Here is a 17,148-nt window from a genome sequence, read left to right on the forward strand (position 1 = left end):
ATAGATGTGTAAGCTGTAATTGCTAGCAGGGAATAATGAAACCTAGGAACTTCTTTTTTGCCTTTTCCGTTGCCCTATCTTACGTTTAATTTTTGGGTAGGCAGGATATTTGTACAGTCTGAAAGTATACAGACACACGCATCTCTTTGCTGCCCATTTCCCAGTGTTCCCATTTTCCTGGTCTGCACCTTCAACCTTTGCTATTAGATTTCTTGGGAACATGTTTTATGCATATGTACAGACATGTTTTAAGTTCCCTTAATGCTAACAGTAGAACATTGTCGTGTTTTCTTCTTTTTAAAGTCAATGGGGAGTTTTGATATGGTGCATATTTCTGTATTTAAGACAGAGCTTCCTTTCTTGCTTTCTAGCCATAGCATATTTGGCTGTGTGAAACAGATGTATCCAGTCCTATTAATAGGCTGCTTATTGTTTGTGAACTTCTGCTACTACAAACATTGCAATATACACTTTTGTGCATTTACTACTTCATGTGTGCCAGTTTTATCTGGAGGGCACATGTGTAGAAATTTAGGATAGGTAAGGTTTGTAACTGCCACCTGTCCCTCCTTGTTTGGTAATGCTCTTTTTGGACCTACATTGAGCTGAAGTCTGATTATTCTGAAGTAGCCCAGTGTGCCGGTCCCACAAGTGCTAGGGTTGCAGGCATAAGGAAACCTACGTAGTTTGCATGTCTATATAATTTAAGATTTTTACCACTACAGGAAAAGTCATCATAAGCATGTGAATTTTTACTCTGGCATTGTGCTGTACTGGCACAACATGATTTTTGTTAAGGGAAAAAAGTGTATACTTCTGTGTTTGGTCTCTAAATTGCAGTCTTTTTTTTTTTTTTTTTTTTTTAAAGTAAAACAAAAATGACTTTTTACTATGTAAGTGCCTGTATGTAAAATTACTTAAATAACAAGAATAAAACAAGATTCTTATATGTTAAAATTCTCTGATTTTAAAAAATATGACCATGAAATTCTTAATTGCTTGAGGGTCAGCATCACAGGCTATAAAAATAAGCTGGTGAAAAAATTAAATTGCTACCAGGCTTTTTTTCATTTCATTTGCATTTACTAATATGAGTCCTAAAGTCAAAATGCTCTCAATATGCCTTTAATTCTTCAAGAAAGTAAACTACTTTGAAATTAAGTTTTAGAAATATATAGTCGAGTAGAACCTAAACAATTCACAATGCCAACTTTCAGTTCTGCTGAAAGCAGGAAGTGTATTACTGACAAGCAGAAATATTCCAGCCCAAAGAACATCCCTACTGCCATATGTGGTAAGAATTTGTCACTAGCCCACAAACCACTTCTGTAATTCAGTGAATAAGCAGAATTAGTCTTTGTTGGACATTTTCAATTCAGTGTGAAAGAACTTTGTTTTGAAGTGTTTTACAAGTAATTATTAGCATATGTCTTTGAGAGAGCCTGGAACATCATGGGTGCTCCTACATTATTGAGAGAAGAAACCTGTACACAATTCCCCAAGTATGACTTTAAAACTTACTTAATGAAATCCTTATTAAACACAGGAATTCTCAGCTTATTCATGTCTTTAAGTAGAATTACTTCTAGTTGTTCCCCCTTGCTGCTCATTTGTAATAAACATTAATCTTTGTTTGCACATATTCTAAAAAAGAAATTATTCTTAGGGTTAATTTTTAAGGGATAGGGAAACTAACAGCTTAGAGCAATAGGAGAATTAATTGTGAGGAATTGGGTCAGCAGAATTCATTGAAGAGCTCTTTGTAAATCATTAACATTTTGAAAATACCAATGTTTCTCTAAACTTGAATTTTATTTTCTTGTATTTTAAGCGATTGAGAAGATTGTCTACCAAATATAGAACAGAAAAGATTTATCCCACAGCCACTGGAGAAAAAGAAGAAAATGTTAAAAAGAACAGATATAAGGACATACTGCCATGTAAGTTTGAAATGCCCTTGATAGAATGCATAGAAATGCTATCTAGTCTTTTGTAACCCCACAAGCTTTGTTTCTGAATTGAACAGCTAAGGAGGTGTAGTATCAATCCCTCCCAGGGTACACCACACAATATTTTGTGACTGTGCTTCTTAGAAACCCTTCCTCCTTGTGTAGCAGTTTGTGGGTTTGTTTTTTTGTTTGTTTTTGTTTTGTTTTTGGAAAAACAAAAGAAATAAAAGTAATGTAGACAATTGGGATAGTTTCTTAAAATGCTAAAACACTGATTTATCTTCTACTTTATCCTAACAGGACCTTAATTGATTAACTATGGATTTAAAAATGGGCCATAAGGTTCCTCAGGAACCCGTGTGTCTGCTGTCCTCAGCAGTCTGTGTCTCTTAAGCACGTCGAAAGTTGAAAACATCATATTCTCAGTATAGTTATATGCTAAGATAATATTGTTTTCTACCTGAGAGTCCTCACTCTATAAAGGTCCTTTGCGTTGGGCCTGCATTTTTGAAAGCTGTTGTAGTGTTTCCCTTCACGGATCTACAGTCCCTGATATCACTTCCTTAACTGTCATTATTAGAGCTTCTCTCTAGAATATCGTCATGTCACAGGGACTTAGCAGTGACCTCACTAGACCCAGTGCTCTCTTTCCAGGGTTTTCTCTCCTGTTAAGTGTCTTATGTCAGTGCCAGTCCATTTCCTGACTTTTCTTCTTCTATGATAACCCTCTTTGGAGTCATTGCCTACTGCTCAGTGCCCTCTGTCACACTGATTTCTTGGGTGCGTGCATATCTATGAGTGTACTGGGGGACAGTCAGAAGTCAGCCCTCAGTATAGTGCTTCAGAAGCCACTTCTGGTTTGGTTTTTATTTGACACTTGGTATCTGACGGTGGCATGGGCTTTTCAATTAGGCTAGATTACCTTGGCAGCAAGCCTCAGAGATCTGTCTGCCTTTGTCCATCTCCCTAGTGCTAGGATTACAAGTACCACTTATGCCTGGCGTTTTATGTGGATGGTGGGGATGAGCTCAGGGCCTCAGGCTTGCATAGCAAGCAGTTTCCTGTCTAAGCCGTCTCTCCAGTCCTCCTCAATGATTTTTTTTTTTTGGCCTAAATTTATTTAATCCTACTGCTAACTGTTGTACATTATTCTCATCTGTGGATGGATTGTGTGATTAGATATATTAATAAAATTAACAAAGAACCTCACAGAGTAATGGTGGTGAGTTACCACTCTGGATGTTCAGATCTGGATATCACTTGGTTGTAGCTGTAAGACTCAGTCAGGACTGGTCTTCACTGGGTCTGGTTTTCTCAATTGTAAGTCGAAGTGGGTAGTGGTAATATGTCTAAGGCCTGCTTTGGGTGTTAGATAGGTCAAACATCTTTTACTAACCTAACATTGTAACCACTCAAAGCTTTTGCCTTAAATACACTCACTCCACTTTGCTTACCAGTTGCTTTAGTCTGTTCAGGCTGCTGTAACAAAAATGCCATAAACGTGGTGGCTTATAAACAATAGGAGTGGGGTTGGGGATTTAGCTCAGTGGTAGAGCGCTTGCCTAGCAAATGCAAGGCCCTGGGATCGGTCCCCAGCTCCGAAAAAAAGAAAAAGAAAAAACAAAAAAACAAAAAAACAATAGGAGTGCATTGAGAGAATCAAAGCATGGTGCGTCATGAGTGCTCACCCAGTGATTCACAGTTGGGACCTTCTCACTGAATCCTCATGTGTAGCAAGGAGCAAACACGTTTCCTTGGCCTCTTTTATAGTGATAGTCATTGAGTTCATCAGAACCTGCTTTCCTCACATCCTATTCTAGTATGTATTTTCTGGACACTTGTGTAGGAGTTTCCCTTCTAAATTTCTTTTCTTTTTTTTTCTGGAGCTGAGGACGGAACCCAGGGCCTTGCACTTGCTAGGCAATCGTTGCTCTACCACTGAGCTAAATCCCCAACACCTCTTTCCTCACATCCTAAAGGCTCATCTTGATGTTCTTGGATTGGGAACTAGGTTTCAGCATATGATTTCATGAGAATACAATTAATCAGACCATAGCACTAGTCCTCCTTGGAATAACAGTTGTCTTAGTTAGGGTTTTGTTTCTGTGAAGAGACACAATGACCAAGCAACTCTTATAAGGACAACTTTTCATTGGGGCTGGCTTACAGTTTCTTAGGTTCAGTCCATTATCATCATGGTGGGAAGCATGGCAGTGTGCCGGCAGACATGGTGCTGGAGGAACCAAGAGTTCTACCTCTTTATTTGAAGGCAGAAGGAGATTCTTACACAGGAAGCCAGGAGGAGACTATCTTCTGCACTGGGTGAAACTTGAACACTAGGAGACCTCAAAGCCCACCTACACAGTGACACACTTCCTCCAACAAGACCACACCTCCTAGTAGTGCCACTTCACATGGCCCTAGCATGTTCAAACCACCACAGGAGTTAATATGGATTTCAGGATACTTTATTAAGCACAATTTTCAGTACTGTCCACTGATTTTTCTGTGGTCTAGAAAAATAAATCTTAACTGGCTCCAGGATTCTGTTTTCACATTCTGTTACCGGAAGTTGGGAGCATACACTCTGATGATACAGAAGAGAACGTGCAGAAATCCCTCCTTTTGTAATTCATGTTCTAGCATGCGTGGTAGACAGTGAATACAGATTTGCACAAGCTCTGTCTTGTGGTTGATTAGTGCTAATAGGGATAATGTAGAAAGGGTGAGGGCCATTGAGAAAGCTGGGAACCAAGGAAAGTGTCAGGTTGTGAACAGGGGAGTTGAACGTCAGTGGCAGGCTAGTGAGCAGCCTTCTGAGAAAGAGAAGCCCTCATTTGTACTGGTTGCTGATTTCTGTGATAGTTTCCCCCATAATCATGACAAGACCACGGAGGCTGATAATACACCATTTGCCAGTGGGAATCTGAGGCTGGAGAAGCTGAGTAATTTATCCTAGTGCTCACAGAGTGGAAGATAGTTTATATCCAAAGTCTTGATGTTCAGATGGGATGCTTGTGGCACTTAAGGGTATTTGGCAGTGTCTGGAGGCATTTGCTGCCATCAGCTTCTAGTAAGCGACTCCCAAGGGTCCTGGTGCACAGTGTACTGTCCTGACAGTAGACTTGCCTAAGCTGAAGGAGAACCTTTAGAATGGCAGCTCCGAGTTAAGTCAGGAGGGCCTGGTTTTCACAAGTAGAATTTCAATAAATTCTACCTGTTTTGATTTGGCATGTAATATTGAAAGTAACTGTACTTATATATTTGTTAGAAAGTAATTTGCTAGTTTCCTTTGAATGTTTAACATGTCCATTGTTTGCATAAGCACACTTTTAAACAGTTCTAACATATAACTTCTATGCCATGAAAGTTACTCATTTTAAGTATATAATTAATTTTCAGAGTAAACTTAGGTCATGCAGTGACTAGCCCAATCCAATTTTAGGACATCTCATTACTTTCAGAAGTCCTGTATTTAGTCCCAGGCAGCTGCTAGTATGCTCTTTTTGATTCTAGATTTTTGTTCTTCGAGAAATTTTAAGATAGATATCATGCTAGGTGATCTGTGGTGCTCAATATCATTAACTCAGCACATTTTTAAAGTTATATTTTTGTTACTGTGGAATTAGTAGTTAATTTCTTTTTAGTATTAAGGAATAACTTGTATTATTAATATTATGTGTAATATTGCATTTTGTTTATCCATTTGGGAGAGGGCTCTTTTGAGACAGGCTTTCTCTATGTAGCTCTGTAGACCAAACTGGCCCTACACTCACAGAGATGGGCCTGCCTTTGCCTCCTGAGTGCTGGGATTAAAGGTGTGTACCACCACTGCCCAGTGATCAAGGCTTTTGTATAAATACAATTTTATTCTTAAGTGCATGTGCAGGAATATAATTGTAGACCTACAGAGTTTGTATTTAACTTTAACCTTTTTGGTTTCACGAGGCAGCATGTTGCTGTGTAGCCTAGCTGGCTTCTGAATTCTTCCTCCTCCTGCCTCAGCCTTGTAGTACTGGACCTCTAGAATAGTACCACAACACCTAGCTTATGTTTAGCTTTAAGAAATGGAGATAAATGTATTCCAAAGTCACTCTCCTGTTTTCTGTTCCCAACAGAGGTATGTACGCATCAGCTGCTACACTCCTACCAACTCTTGGAACTGTTGCATTTTTCTTGGGATTGTGTCTGCTCGGTATAAGGCGCTAGCTTCAGGCATTCCTCCTGCCTCGGCCTCCTGAGCAGCTGGAGTTAGAGGCGTGAACTTAGTTGCTGGACTTTCCTTTTCTTTCCATGATTTTGGGTTTATTACATGAGTCATATGTGCTTCTAGAGGCCTGCGGTTGATGCTGGGGATTTTCCTCAGTTGCTCTTCAGACTGAGGCCAAGTCTTAATGAAGGTCAGAGCCCACTGTTCAGATAGTCTCACGGTCTAGCGTGTTCAGCGTCCTGTCTCTGCCCTCTGAGGCTGGAATTACGATGGGGCATTACATGCCCCTGGCATTTACGTGGGTTCTGAGGATATGTACTCGGTGAGCACTCAGCTGCCTTCACCACGGAGCGTCTTCCCAGACCCAGACTCTTGATTATAGTCTTTCTAGTGCTTCTTGATGTGTTTGTAATTTGTAGCTTTTCATGGACTGTTCGCTAATTCTTTAGTGAAATGTCTTCCAATTATTTAAAGAAACTTTACTTTAATCTTACTGTGCTATAAGAATTCTTTTTGTTGTTTTTCCTGCTTGGGTTTGAGATAGAGTTCTCATACTTTGTAGTTCAGGTTGGCCCAAGCTCTTGATCCCTCTTGCCTTAAGCCTTCCAAGTGCTGGGATGACAAGTGTGGGCCAGTGCCCAGCAAGATTCCTCAGTACATCTTGGATCCTAGAAACTATTCCCGCAATTACATTTCTCTGTGTACTGTTAGGTACTTATTCGTAAGGGCTAAAACTGAGACCGCCTTTGGATTGGTGAATTGGAGATACTCCATCTGTTTTGTTGTTAAGTAGGAAGATTATATCATTTCATCCTGTGTATGTTAAAACTTTTTCATCTTAGAAAACTTTTTTTTTCTTTGTTTTGGAGCTGGTGACTGAACCCAGGGCCTTGCACTTGCTAGGCAAGCACTCTACTACTGAGCTAAATCCCCAACCCCAGAAAACTTTTAAGAATAAGGTAATTCCCACCCTGCACATAGGCAGCCTAACATGTAGGTTAACGTCTTAACTATCATTTTGGAACCAATGTTGTACTCTACCTTTGAGGTTCTTTGACTAGAGAGTGGTATGCCGTATGGATAACAGTTATTAACTGGGACCTCTTATTACTGGCAAGCATAGTAAGAAGAAGCATTATATAGTTAATCAGCATTATCCTGACCCAGTATTCTACCCTTATGTGTCAGAAGCAGCATGTTCGGAACGTCTGCTTTTTTTCCAAAATGGAACTTTAAAAAGCAGGCCAAGTGGTGTGAGTGAGATCGGCGTCAGAGCACTAACATGTAACCATTCTAGTGCCTGGAAAACTTAGAGATAGTTTGCATACGGATTACTAGGATGTCTTTCTCAGAGTTCTGACTACAAATTGCCAGAATAAAGATTTTATTCCCCAAAATAAGGATAAAGAACTTTAGTGCTTTGCATAATATTTGAACCAATGACCAATAAGTTATTCATTGAAGTTGTCCTTAGCTTCTGTATAGCTGTTGCCATTACTAGTTTTTCTTTCTTTTTGTATTTTAATTGGCTTTCTGATTCATTGTCTGTGGATTAGAAAGCCATAATTATAATCATCATCATAGTTACGGTGTACGTGTTCTGATCTTTTCTACTCCAAAGGTAGTAAGTATTGGGCGGTTCTTGTCAACCAGCATCTGAAGTTCCTTTAAATTACAAGTAACAAGATGTATATGGACCCCACGAACCACCATCTTCCCTCATGATGTTGCACAAACCTAATTCTGTAGTATTTTTTTTTCTTTATATGTGAGTATGTACATACATGTTTTTGCCTGTGTGAGTTTATGTGCACCACATGTGTACAGGTCCTCTGACCACAGAGTTCATCAAATCCCTTGAAGCTGGAGTAAGAAATGGTTGGAAGCCATCTGGTAGGGGCATTGAGAATCACTGCGATCCTCTGCAAAGCAGCAGTGGCCTTTAACTACCCAGCCATCTTTCCAGTCCTCAGTCTTATGGTATTAGTCCCCAAAATATATAATCTCCTGGTCAAAAGTCATAAATTAGGAAAAGTTGTAATTGGAAGAGACAAAGGAGAAAGAATAACTAAATTTAAGTGTAGTCTTGGAAAATATCAGGAAAACAGTTTAAAATTGTTACTTAATAGTTTTATAACTGAATTTTCTGGGTTTGGTAATTATGCTGTGTTTATATGGGTCTTAGCTTCTAGCCAGGCATGGGGATATTCCTATAATCCCAGCACTTAGGAGACTAAGCACAAAGAATCATGAGTTCGAAGCTAGTCTGAACTATACAGCAAGGCCTTGGTTGAAATACTCATACTCAACAAAAATTTGTAATTGTTACTAGGAATCTCAGTAGCAAGCAGCTATAACTCTTCATTATTTTTGCAATTTCTGTCTAAATCTAAAGTCTTTTCTAAATATTTATTATAGTTTTTTGGGGGTTTATAAGGTTTGGATCTTTTGTTGTTTTGAAATAGGGTCTCTCTGGCTACCCTAGAACTCAGTATGTATACCAGGCTTGCCTCAAACTGACAGAGATCTTCCTGCCTCTGCCTCCTGAGTACTAGGATTGTGTGCCCTTAAACCCAACCTAAATGTTTTTTAAAATCAACATAAAGGCTGACAAGATGGCTCCATGAGTTAAATTACTTGTTGCCAAATCTGAGGACCTGAATTGTTTCCAGAATCCACGTGTATGGAGAGAACCAACTGCTACAGTTCACCCTCTGATACAGTCCACGTGACACACATGTTCATTAGTGTCCTGTGCCCCTCATAGGAAAATGCGTAAATAAATATAGAAAATGAGTAAGGATTTACATACCATTAATGCACATCAAAATAAAATGAATCCTGATATTGGAAGGTAAAAGATTGTGGTTTTTGTGTCTAAATTTTTTCCAATCCTGTCATTTGGTATCTTAATTCATTAGTCATAATTACTTAGTTTTTATAACTTCCGTGAAATATGAAAGATAGGTTTCTTGATAAGAACTTTGGCAAAGAAGCCGTAACTGAGGAGTCTGAGGTTTGAGCTGGGGAGACACATGGCTCAGCAGACAACAGTGGCTGTTCCTCCAGAGGACTGGGCCCCGTCCTCCAGTACCCATATCATAGCTCGCAGCCCTCTATAACTCCAGTTCCAGGACATCTGAAGCTGTCTTCTGACTTCTCTGGGCATTGCACACACCTACACACATAGATGTACGTGCAGGCAAAACACCCATACACATACAGTTTTATTTTGTTTGGTTGGTTTTTTTTAAGATAGGGTTTCTCTATGTAGCCCTGTACATCATGGAGCTTATAGACAGGTGTCCTGGAATGCACAGATATCCACCTGCCTTTACTTGATAAATGCTAGGATTACAAACAAAGCATGCTGGGGCTTCATCCCTAGACACCACCCTAGTTAATTTGGGTCAATGTCTAATGTTCTATATTTCTAAAGTTTCAGAGATAATTCTGATTTTGTCTTTAATATACTTATTAACATTTTTTGTTGCTTTTCTCAAAGGTTTTTTTTTTTTAATAAAAAATTGCCCTCCTGGTACCTAAAACTTCACTTTTTATTTTTTAAAGTAAATGTAATATATTTGCTACCCAGCTCTTGGTGACTGCAATAGTCCAGTGGCTCTGTGAGCTACATTGTGAGGCCCTACCACAAAACGCCAGAGCAGACACACTCAGATGCCAGCTGGGCATAAATCATGACAATCTTTTCTCTTTGTAGTTGATCACAGCCGAGTTAAGTTGACTTTGAAGACACCATCCCAAGATTCAGATTATATCAATGCAAATTTTATTAAGGTATGTATGAAATGGAGGGAAGTTTCCTAGCTACACTTAATGCCTTCCTATATAGCGATTTTATCAAAGGTGTTAACGACCCAATGTGGTCCTAATAGGAGATAAAAAGAAAACCTTTGTCTTTTTGTCTTGCACATCTTATTTGCTCTTCTTGTAGCTGCCTACACCACATAGATCAAACCATATATGTAGCAGCAGAGAGAGTTTTCTGTGTGCTGCTTCTGCTTCAGAGGCCTATATTACAAGCACGACCTTTCAAGCCATTCTGTAAGTTGTCTTTCGGTTTAGGGTGCCTATACATTGCTGAACTATATGATAGTTCCCAGTTTTCCTCAGAAATGAAATTACAGTGAACACTGTTCCTTCGCACAATTTCTTAGGATAAACTAGTAGTGCTGAAATTACTAGGTGATATTTAAATTTATAAAATATAACTGAAAAATTTAAAATCTTTGGTAGTTGTTACCATGTTATTATGACAACTCAGGGCCATGTGTGTACCTGTGACCCCAACATTCAGGAGGCTGAGATCAGAGGGAAGATTGCTGTAAATTCAAGGCCAACATCAGCTAAAGAATGCAACTGCCTAAAAATAAATGAATACATAAGTAAATGATTATGTAAATAAAAACTGTTTATGTAAATCTGTGAATAAAAATAAAGCACTAAACACCGTGCTGGATAACTTTAGTTATTCTTGAATCGTAAGTGGTGACTAGTGGGGGGGGGGGGTGATTTGAGACTCAGCTCATTTCTGTAGCCCAGGCTGGCTTAGAACTTAAGATTCTCTTGCTTTTCTGGTAGTGGCTGTGAGTGTGTTCTACTGTGCCCAGCCAGTCAGGTGTCTACACTGTTGCCAAGAAAGAGACGCAACCTCCCGTGAGACTTGAGTTTAAATAAAGACTTTAATTTGTCCTATAGGCTATTTTATGTTATTTTGAGTCTAGTTATAGTTATATTATATCTAGTCTAGTTATATTGAAAGGCTCTATATATTAGAGCCTTTCAATGACTTATTAGCAGTCATATATTTTAATAGGTATTTTGTTGATAATAAAAGATAGGAAGAGTGGAAAATTAATATTGTATTTGTAGTGTTGGACAAATATGGTTTCAAGTCAAAAAATCTTTTAATGAAATAAACTTAGTTATTATATTAAGACAGAAATTTATGGATTCAATAAAAACTGAATATTATATTTCAAGTACTATCAATATATACTTTTTTTTATGTGTTGAGTTCTAGATTTTTTGTTTGTTTGTTTGTTTTTCAAGACAATTTTTCTGTGTAGCTTTGGCTGTCCTAGAACTCTCTATAGACCAAATTAGTCTTGGACTCAGAGAGCCACTGCCTCTGCCTCCACTAGTGCTGGGATTAAAGGCGTGAGCCACCATGCACTGTAAGAGTTCTAGGTTTTAGCTATTCTCAAGGCACTTATATCCCAGTTCATTTATTTTAATCAGATATCTTGTTTTATCTATTCTTAGCTTATTAATTCCAGACCCATATAGTAGGTTCTGAGTATGCGCTCACTTTTTGAGTAGATTCTTAAGGTGTCATGGGAACATCTATTAACTGGTGACCTTCGATTCAAACTGCTTTTGTGTCTCTGCTCTGTGGCTACAGTTACTTCTTGGGGGGGGGGGGGGGAGCTGGGTATTGTGTCTTTCTCCTTGCCGCTCTCTGAGACTGTTATACAGACCTAGCTGCTCTGGAGCTAACTGTGTAAGCCAGACTGGCCTCAAACTCAAAAGAGCACGGAGATCTACCACAGAGTAGGCCTCTGCCTTCCGAGTGCTGGGATTAACGGCATATGCGCCATCATACCCAAATTTTTGTTTTCATTTCTTAGTACAAAGTAAGTTTTAATTGCTGATTTTGTACAGTATATTCAGTTAATACAAAAGTACTATTGATTAGCAAAAGCTGAAGTGAATTGGGTTTATTGTTCTCATGTTTTATACTCTGTGAAAGAAAATGGCTTTAGTTGAAGACATTACTAATAAAATTTGAAACCTTAATGAAATATTCTTGATGATCACAGTACATGTAAAGTTTGCCTTTCACTCTTTCAGGGTGTATATGGGCCGAGAGCATACGTGGCAACCCAAGGGCCTTTGGCGAATACAGTCATAGACTTCTGGAGGATGATATGGGAGTACAATGTGGTGGTGAGTGACCCTCTTGTCGTGGGGTTTGAGATCTATGATAGGGAATGACATTAGGTATCTTACTGAGAAAGAAGTAAGGCGACCTTTTTTTTTTTCGATAATTTATTTTTATTTTATGTGCATTGTCCAAAGCCCAGGAACAGAGTTACAGGCAGGCGTGAGCTTCCATGTACCTGCTGGGAATTGAACACAGGTCCTCCGGAAAAGCAGCCAGTGTTCCTAACTGCTCCACTCCAGCCCCAAGAACTGTCTGGATTTTTTTCTTTGTTTGTTTTGTGCTGTTTTGAATGATTTTACTCATTTTTATTTTAAGTGAATTGGTATTTTGTTTGTATATATGTCTATGTGAGGGTATCAGGGTCTCTGGAACTGGAGTTACAGAGAGCTGTGAGCTGCCATGTGGGTGCTGGGAATTGAACGCATGTCTTCTACAGGAGCAGTCAGTGCTCTTAACTTCTGAGCCGTCTCTTCAGCCCCTGTAAGACAACTCTTTAGGTATAGTGGTTTAAGTGTAGTGGTGTTTCTGGAAAAGACAAAAACTACTTATTTTGAAGATGGCTCATTAAATTCTCACATACAGTAGTTCAAATATTTTAAGAAAAGTGTGACTATAGTTTAAATCTTGTCAACCAATGATATAACTACTAAATAACTTTAAAATCGTATTTCTAAAGAGATTAAGGCTTGCATAGACCAACATAATGATTAATAATATAGTCATGCTCTTTTAAAAAAATAATAGATTCTTAATGTATTGCTTAAAAAATGGATACATACATACATTCAGTGCAGTTCCACCATTATTCACCTTCTCCCCTTACCCAGCCCGCTGTGGATAGTTTCCTTAGTGCTCCTCATGCACACATCAGTGTGGAGCCGCGCACTTATGCCTGCTGAGCCTACCCAAGACCATAGCCCTAACAAAACTGACTCCACAGTTGAGGACACCGGCTGCTCTTCCGGAAGACAAGATGGAGCTTTGGTTCCTAGCATCCAAATATTAGCTTACAGCCATCTATAGCTCCAGTTCCGGGACCTTCTGTGGCATCCATGGGCGCTAGGCATGTATGTAGCTCACAGACATACCATGCAGGCAAAGGACCCATTCATATACATGAAACTTGAACATTTTTAATTAAAAGAAAAAAACTGCTTTCCCCTCCCAAGCAGCCATCAGTTGTCCACGTCTTCCCATCCTGGAGTGATAACAGTGCACCTCTCTCCTCCATGCATGACAGACATGACTCCTCCTCCTCCTCTTCTTCTTAGGTTTATTGTTTTAATTTATTCACTTTACACCCCAGTGTCTGCTCACCTTCTCCTCCCGGTACCCCTCACACAGAACCTCCCCTCGTTCTTCATATCTTTCTCTCTTAAGATGGGGACTCCCCCACACCACACACACACATATCAGAACTAGGCACATCCTCTCCCACTGAGGCCAAACAAGGCAGTCCATTTGGGGAACCAGATCCATAGACAGGCAGGCAACAGATTCAGGAAGAGCCCCCACTCCTGTAGTTGGGGACCTAGCTGCTCATTTGCTACATATGTGCGTGGAGGCCTAGCTCTAGCCCATGCTCACTCTTTGGTTGGTGATCCAGTCTCTGGGAACCCCTAAGGACTGAGTTTAGTTGACTCTGTTGATCTTCCTGTGGAGTTCCTGACCTCTTCCGGGTCCCTGAATCCTTCCCCAAACTCTTCATAAGACACCCAGAGCTCTGTCCAATGCTCAGCTATGGGTCTCTGCCTCTGTCTCCATTGGTTGCTGAGTGGAACCTCTCAGAGGACGGTTATGCTAGGTTCCACAGCCATATCTTAACTTTTGTCTAAAAGTAGAATGTTTTGTGTCCCTCTTCCTAGGAAGATAGATGTAAATATATTAACTATAAATTATTAAGAAGTGAAGTGAGTGTAGAAGAATTTAAAGAACCCATCTCCCCCCCTCTGCTCATTCAGTGGGATGCATATCTGAGCTATGGCATTTTAGTTCCTTTTGGCCTTTTTGGATAAAGGGAAATCATGCGCCCCTAGGTTTGAAAGCCAGAAACTATGGCTTGTAGGATCCTGTGAAGCCATCGTGGTGCTAAGCAGCACCACTGCAATCAGCACTTGTGCGGATGTGGAAAGCCCGTGACGAGGCCCTCATTCCTTTCTCACGAACGTTACAATGGCTTTTTCTGTGGCGCTGCAGTGATTCTAATGCATTGGCATCCCCCCCCCCCCCCCCCGTTCTCCCTTTGGGAGATTAATAAAAGGGGAGTGGAATAACAGTACTAGTGTTTGCTGACAGTTTCACTTCAAAATGAGATTTAAAGCAGGAACACATCTTCTGGATAATGGGAACATATTATGTCTGCATAGAAGGTTGGATTTTTTTTTTTTCTTTTTTTCTTTTTTTTTTTTTTTTTTTTTTTTTCGGAGCTGGGGACCGAACCCAGGGCCTTGCGCTTCCTAGGCAAGTGCTCTACCACTGAGCTAAATCCCCAACCCCCAGGAGGTTGGATTTTACAGAAGTACACATTTGCCAAAATTTGGAGAATTGTCACTTAAGAGCTGTATTTCATTGTTATGTATTTTCAAGAGAAAATATATTAAACAAATATATTAAACTCTATAATATGCATGCTCAGTTATTTAGTATGCTGATATCTACTGTGTACTAAGGCATTGAAATACTTTTATAAATAAGGGGATAGATTTTTAAATATAGATCAAGTAAACTTTTGCTCAGAATAAAAAATAATTATTGACATTTATATTTTGTTTTTAAAGTAAAACTATTTTTAACTGATTTTTTTTTCTCTCCCACCCCAACTCCTTCTTAGATCATTGTAATGGCCTGTCGTGAATTTGAGATGGGAAGGGTACGTATGCCAGTGTACACATTGTATGTTGGGGAATACAAGTTCCTGGTCATTTGTCACGTCAGTTATCTGATCCCATGTAGTTAAAGGGTACATCTCGTGCTCAGCTATTTTACATGATACACGGAGCACAGACTTGTGTTTCAGAAATTTATTTTATAATATTCTAAAATTAAGTATAGTTTTCAAATGTTTCATGGTATTTTAAGCCAAGTGTAATTTATTGTCTAAAAAGTAATTTTTAAAATGGTAATAAAATTGAACAAATGAGCATATTAAAATAGTTCCAGTGGTCAGCAGTTTAAGCTGTATATGGTGTCATACACTTGTAATGCCAACACGTGGGAGGCAGAAGCAGGGAGCATGCCACAAATTTGAGGCCAAGTCAGTTTACATATGAGTTCTAGGCCAGTTAAATCTATATGAGACATTGTCTCAGATTTTTTTTTTAAAAAAAAAGATAATCTTAAAAATAGCATGAATATTTTGATTAGTCTCTTTACAAAAACTAATCCGTGTGTGTGTGTTTTACATGTGTGCATACATAGGCACATGTATGTGTGTGCAGGTAGAGTCACATGTGGTGCATATGAATATGAAAAACCAGAGGTTAGCATCCAGTTAATATTTTTCTGTCTATCTGTCCCTTGCTCCCTTGAGATAGGCTCTCTCACTAAACTTGGAGCTTACCAAGGAGTGTCCAGAATTCTCTCCTCCCCACAGTGCTGGCATTATAGATGGGTACACTATGCCTGACTCTATGTGAGTGCTGGGCTCCAAATTCAGCAGACTGCAGAGCCATTGAACCACCTCCCCGGTCTGCCACCACTGTTGTATTTTATTTGTTTGTTTATACTTTTGAAGGGCAGTATTTCAAGACAATGTTTCTGTGGGCAGCCCCTGGTTGTTGTAGAACTCAGATCTGCTTCTGCCTCCCCAGTGCTGGCATTAAACCCATGTGCCAGTACGCCCAGCTTTTGTTGATGCTGTTCTCAAAGCTCAGAAAAGAGAACCTTTGCTTGGTTTGTGTTTTGGTGATGCTCAGATTGGACCTAGAACCTATCACACTCTGGCCACCGAGCTTCCAGCCGAGCTTCTGTTTTTAGCTGGTGTTCTGAGTAAGTGATGTTTTCAGACATTGTGATGGCCTCCAGCATCAGAACCGAAATTGTCACTATAGAAGATAGGCATACACTTACAAACAATAGTACTTAACTAAAACATGTTTGATCCCAGATGTGACACCCAAATCAAACTTAAAGAATAACGTGTAGTGTCTTTATTTAAAGTTCTTCATATTAGTGTGATTCATCAGTAAAGGTAAATTTTAAGTTCTAAAAATGGCTATAAAACTTTTCAATAAGAGATGTGGAACATAAGCAAGACATATCTTTGTCATAAATAATGGAAGACCTATATTTTAATTAATTTTTTACTCCTTGGCAGTATTAGTGATGTTGGATAGAAAGTAAACAAAGGTAATAAAATATAAAAATTGAAGGCTAATCAGATTTTCTATGTAAATGTTAATATTCTTTGACATTTACTTATAGTTGGAAATTTACATTTTATTCATCTAGTTGTTTTCTCCTCCCTCCCTCCCTCCCTCCCTCCCTCCCTCCCTCCCTTCCTTCCTTCCTTCCTTCCTTCCTTCCTTCCTGTTCATTTTAAGACAGGGTTTCTCTGGGTAGCCTAGCTGTTCTGGAACTCATTAGAAGACAGGCTGGCCTCAAACGCAGAGCTCTGCCTGCCTCTGCCTCCTGGTGCTGGGATTAAAGGCGTGTGCACCACCTGGCTCACTTGGTGTTTTTCTGAAGTGCCGTTAGATTAGAGGCCTTTTTTCCCTCTTCATTGAGGAGCTCATTGTATTAAGTGGTAAAAATCGGTTACTTAATTAGCACAAACCAATAGAAGCTGCTGCTGCACTTCTTCCTCCTCCTCCTTTTTGGATATGATTCCTTTTTGTTTTTTATATGCATTGGGCATGCATGTCTTGCATGCATGTCTGTGTGAGGGTGTAAGATTCCCAGGAATTAAAGCTGCAGACAGTGATAAGCTGCTATGTGGATGCTGGGAATTGAACCAGGATCCTCTGAAAGAGAGGCAGTGCTCTTAACCTCTGAGCCATCTCTCCAGCCCCCAAAGTACTTCT

At 39.4% G+C, this 17,148-nt stretch overlaps 1 protein-coding gene across 11 annotated transcripts in view; it reads left to right on the plus strand.

Moving 5' to 3' along the window:
* Ptpn12 (protein tyrosine phosphatase, non-receptor type 12) overlaps window positions 1–17,148 on the plus strand; it is a 71,966-nt gene that overhangs the window by 23,138 nt on the left and 31,680 nt on the right. For 6 of the 11 annotated variants that reach the window (XM_087655657.1, XM_087655658.1, NM_057115.2 and 3 more), the window contains 4 exon segments: window positions 1,832–1,940; window positions 9,881–9,957; window positions 12,034–12,129; window positions 14,958–14,996. In XM_087655657.1, the coding sequence (XP_087511783.1) occupies window positions 1,832–1,940; window positions 9,881–9,957; window positions 12,034–12,129; window positions 14,958–14,996 (321 nt within the window). 11 annotated transcript variants of the gene reach the window in all.

Source organism: Rattus norvegicus, chromosome 4 (assembly GCF_021556685.1).
Source record: "Rattus norvegicus strain SHRSP/BbbUtx chromosome 4, alternate assembly SHRSP_T2T, whole genome shotgun sequence".
NCBI lineage: Eukaryota > Metazoa > Chordata > Mammalia > Rodentia > Muridae > Rattus > Rattus norvegicus.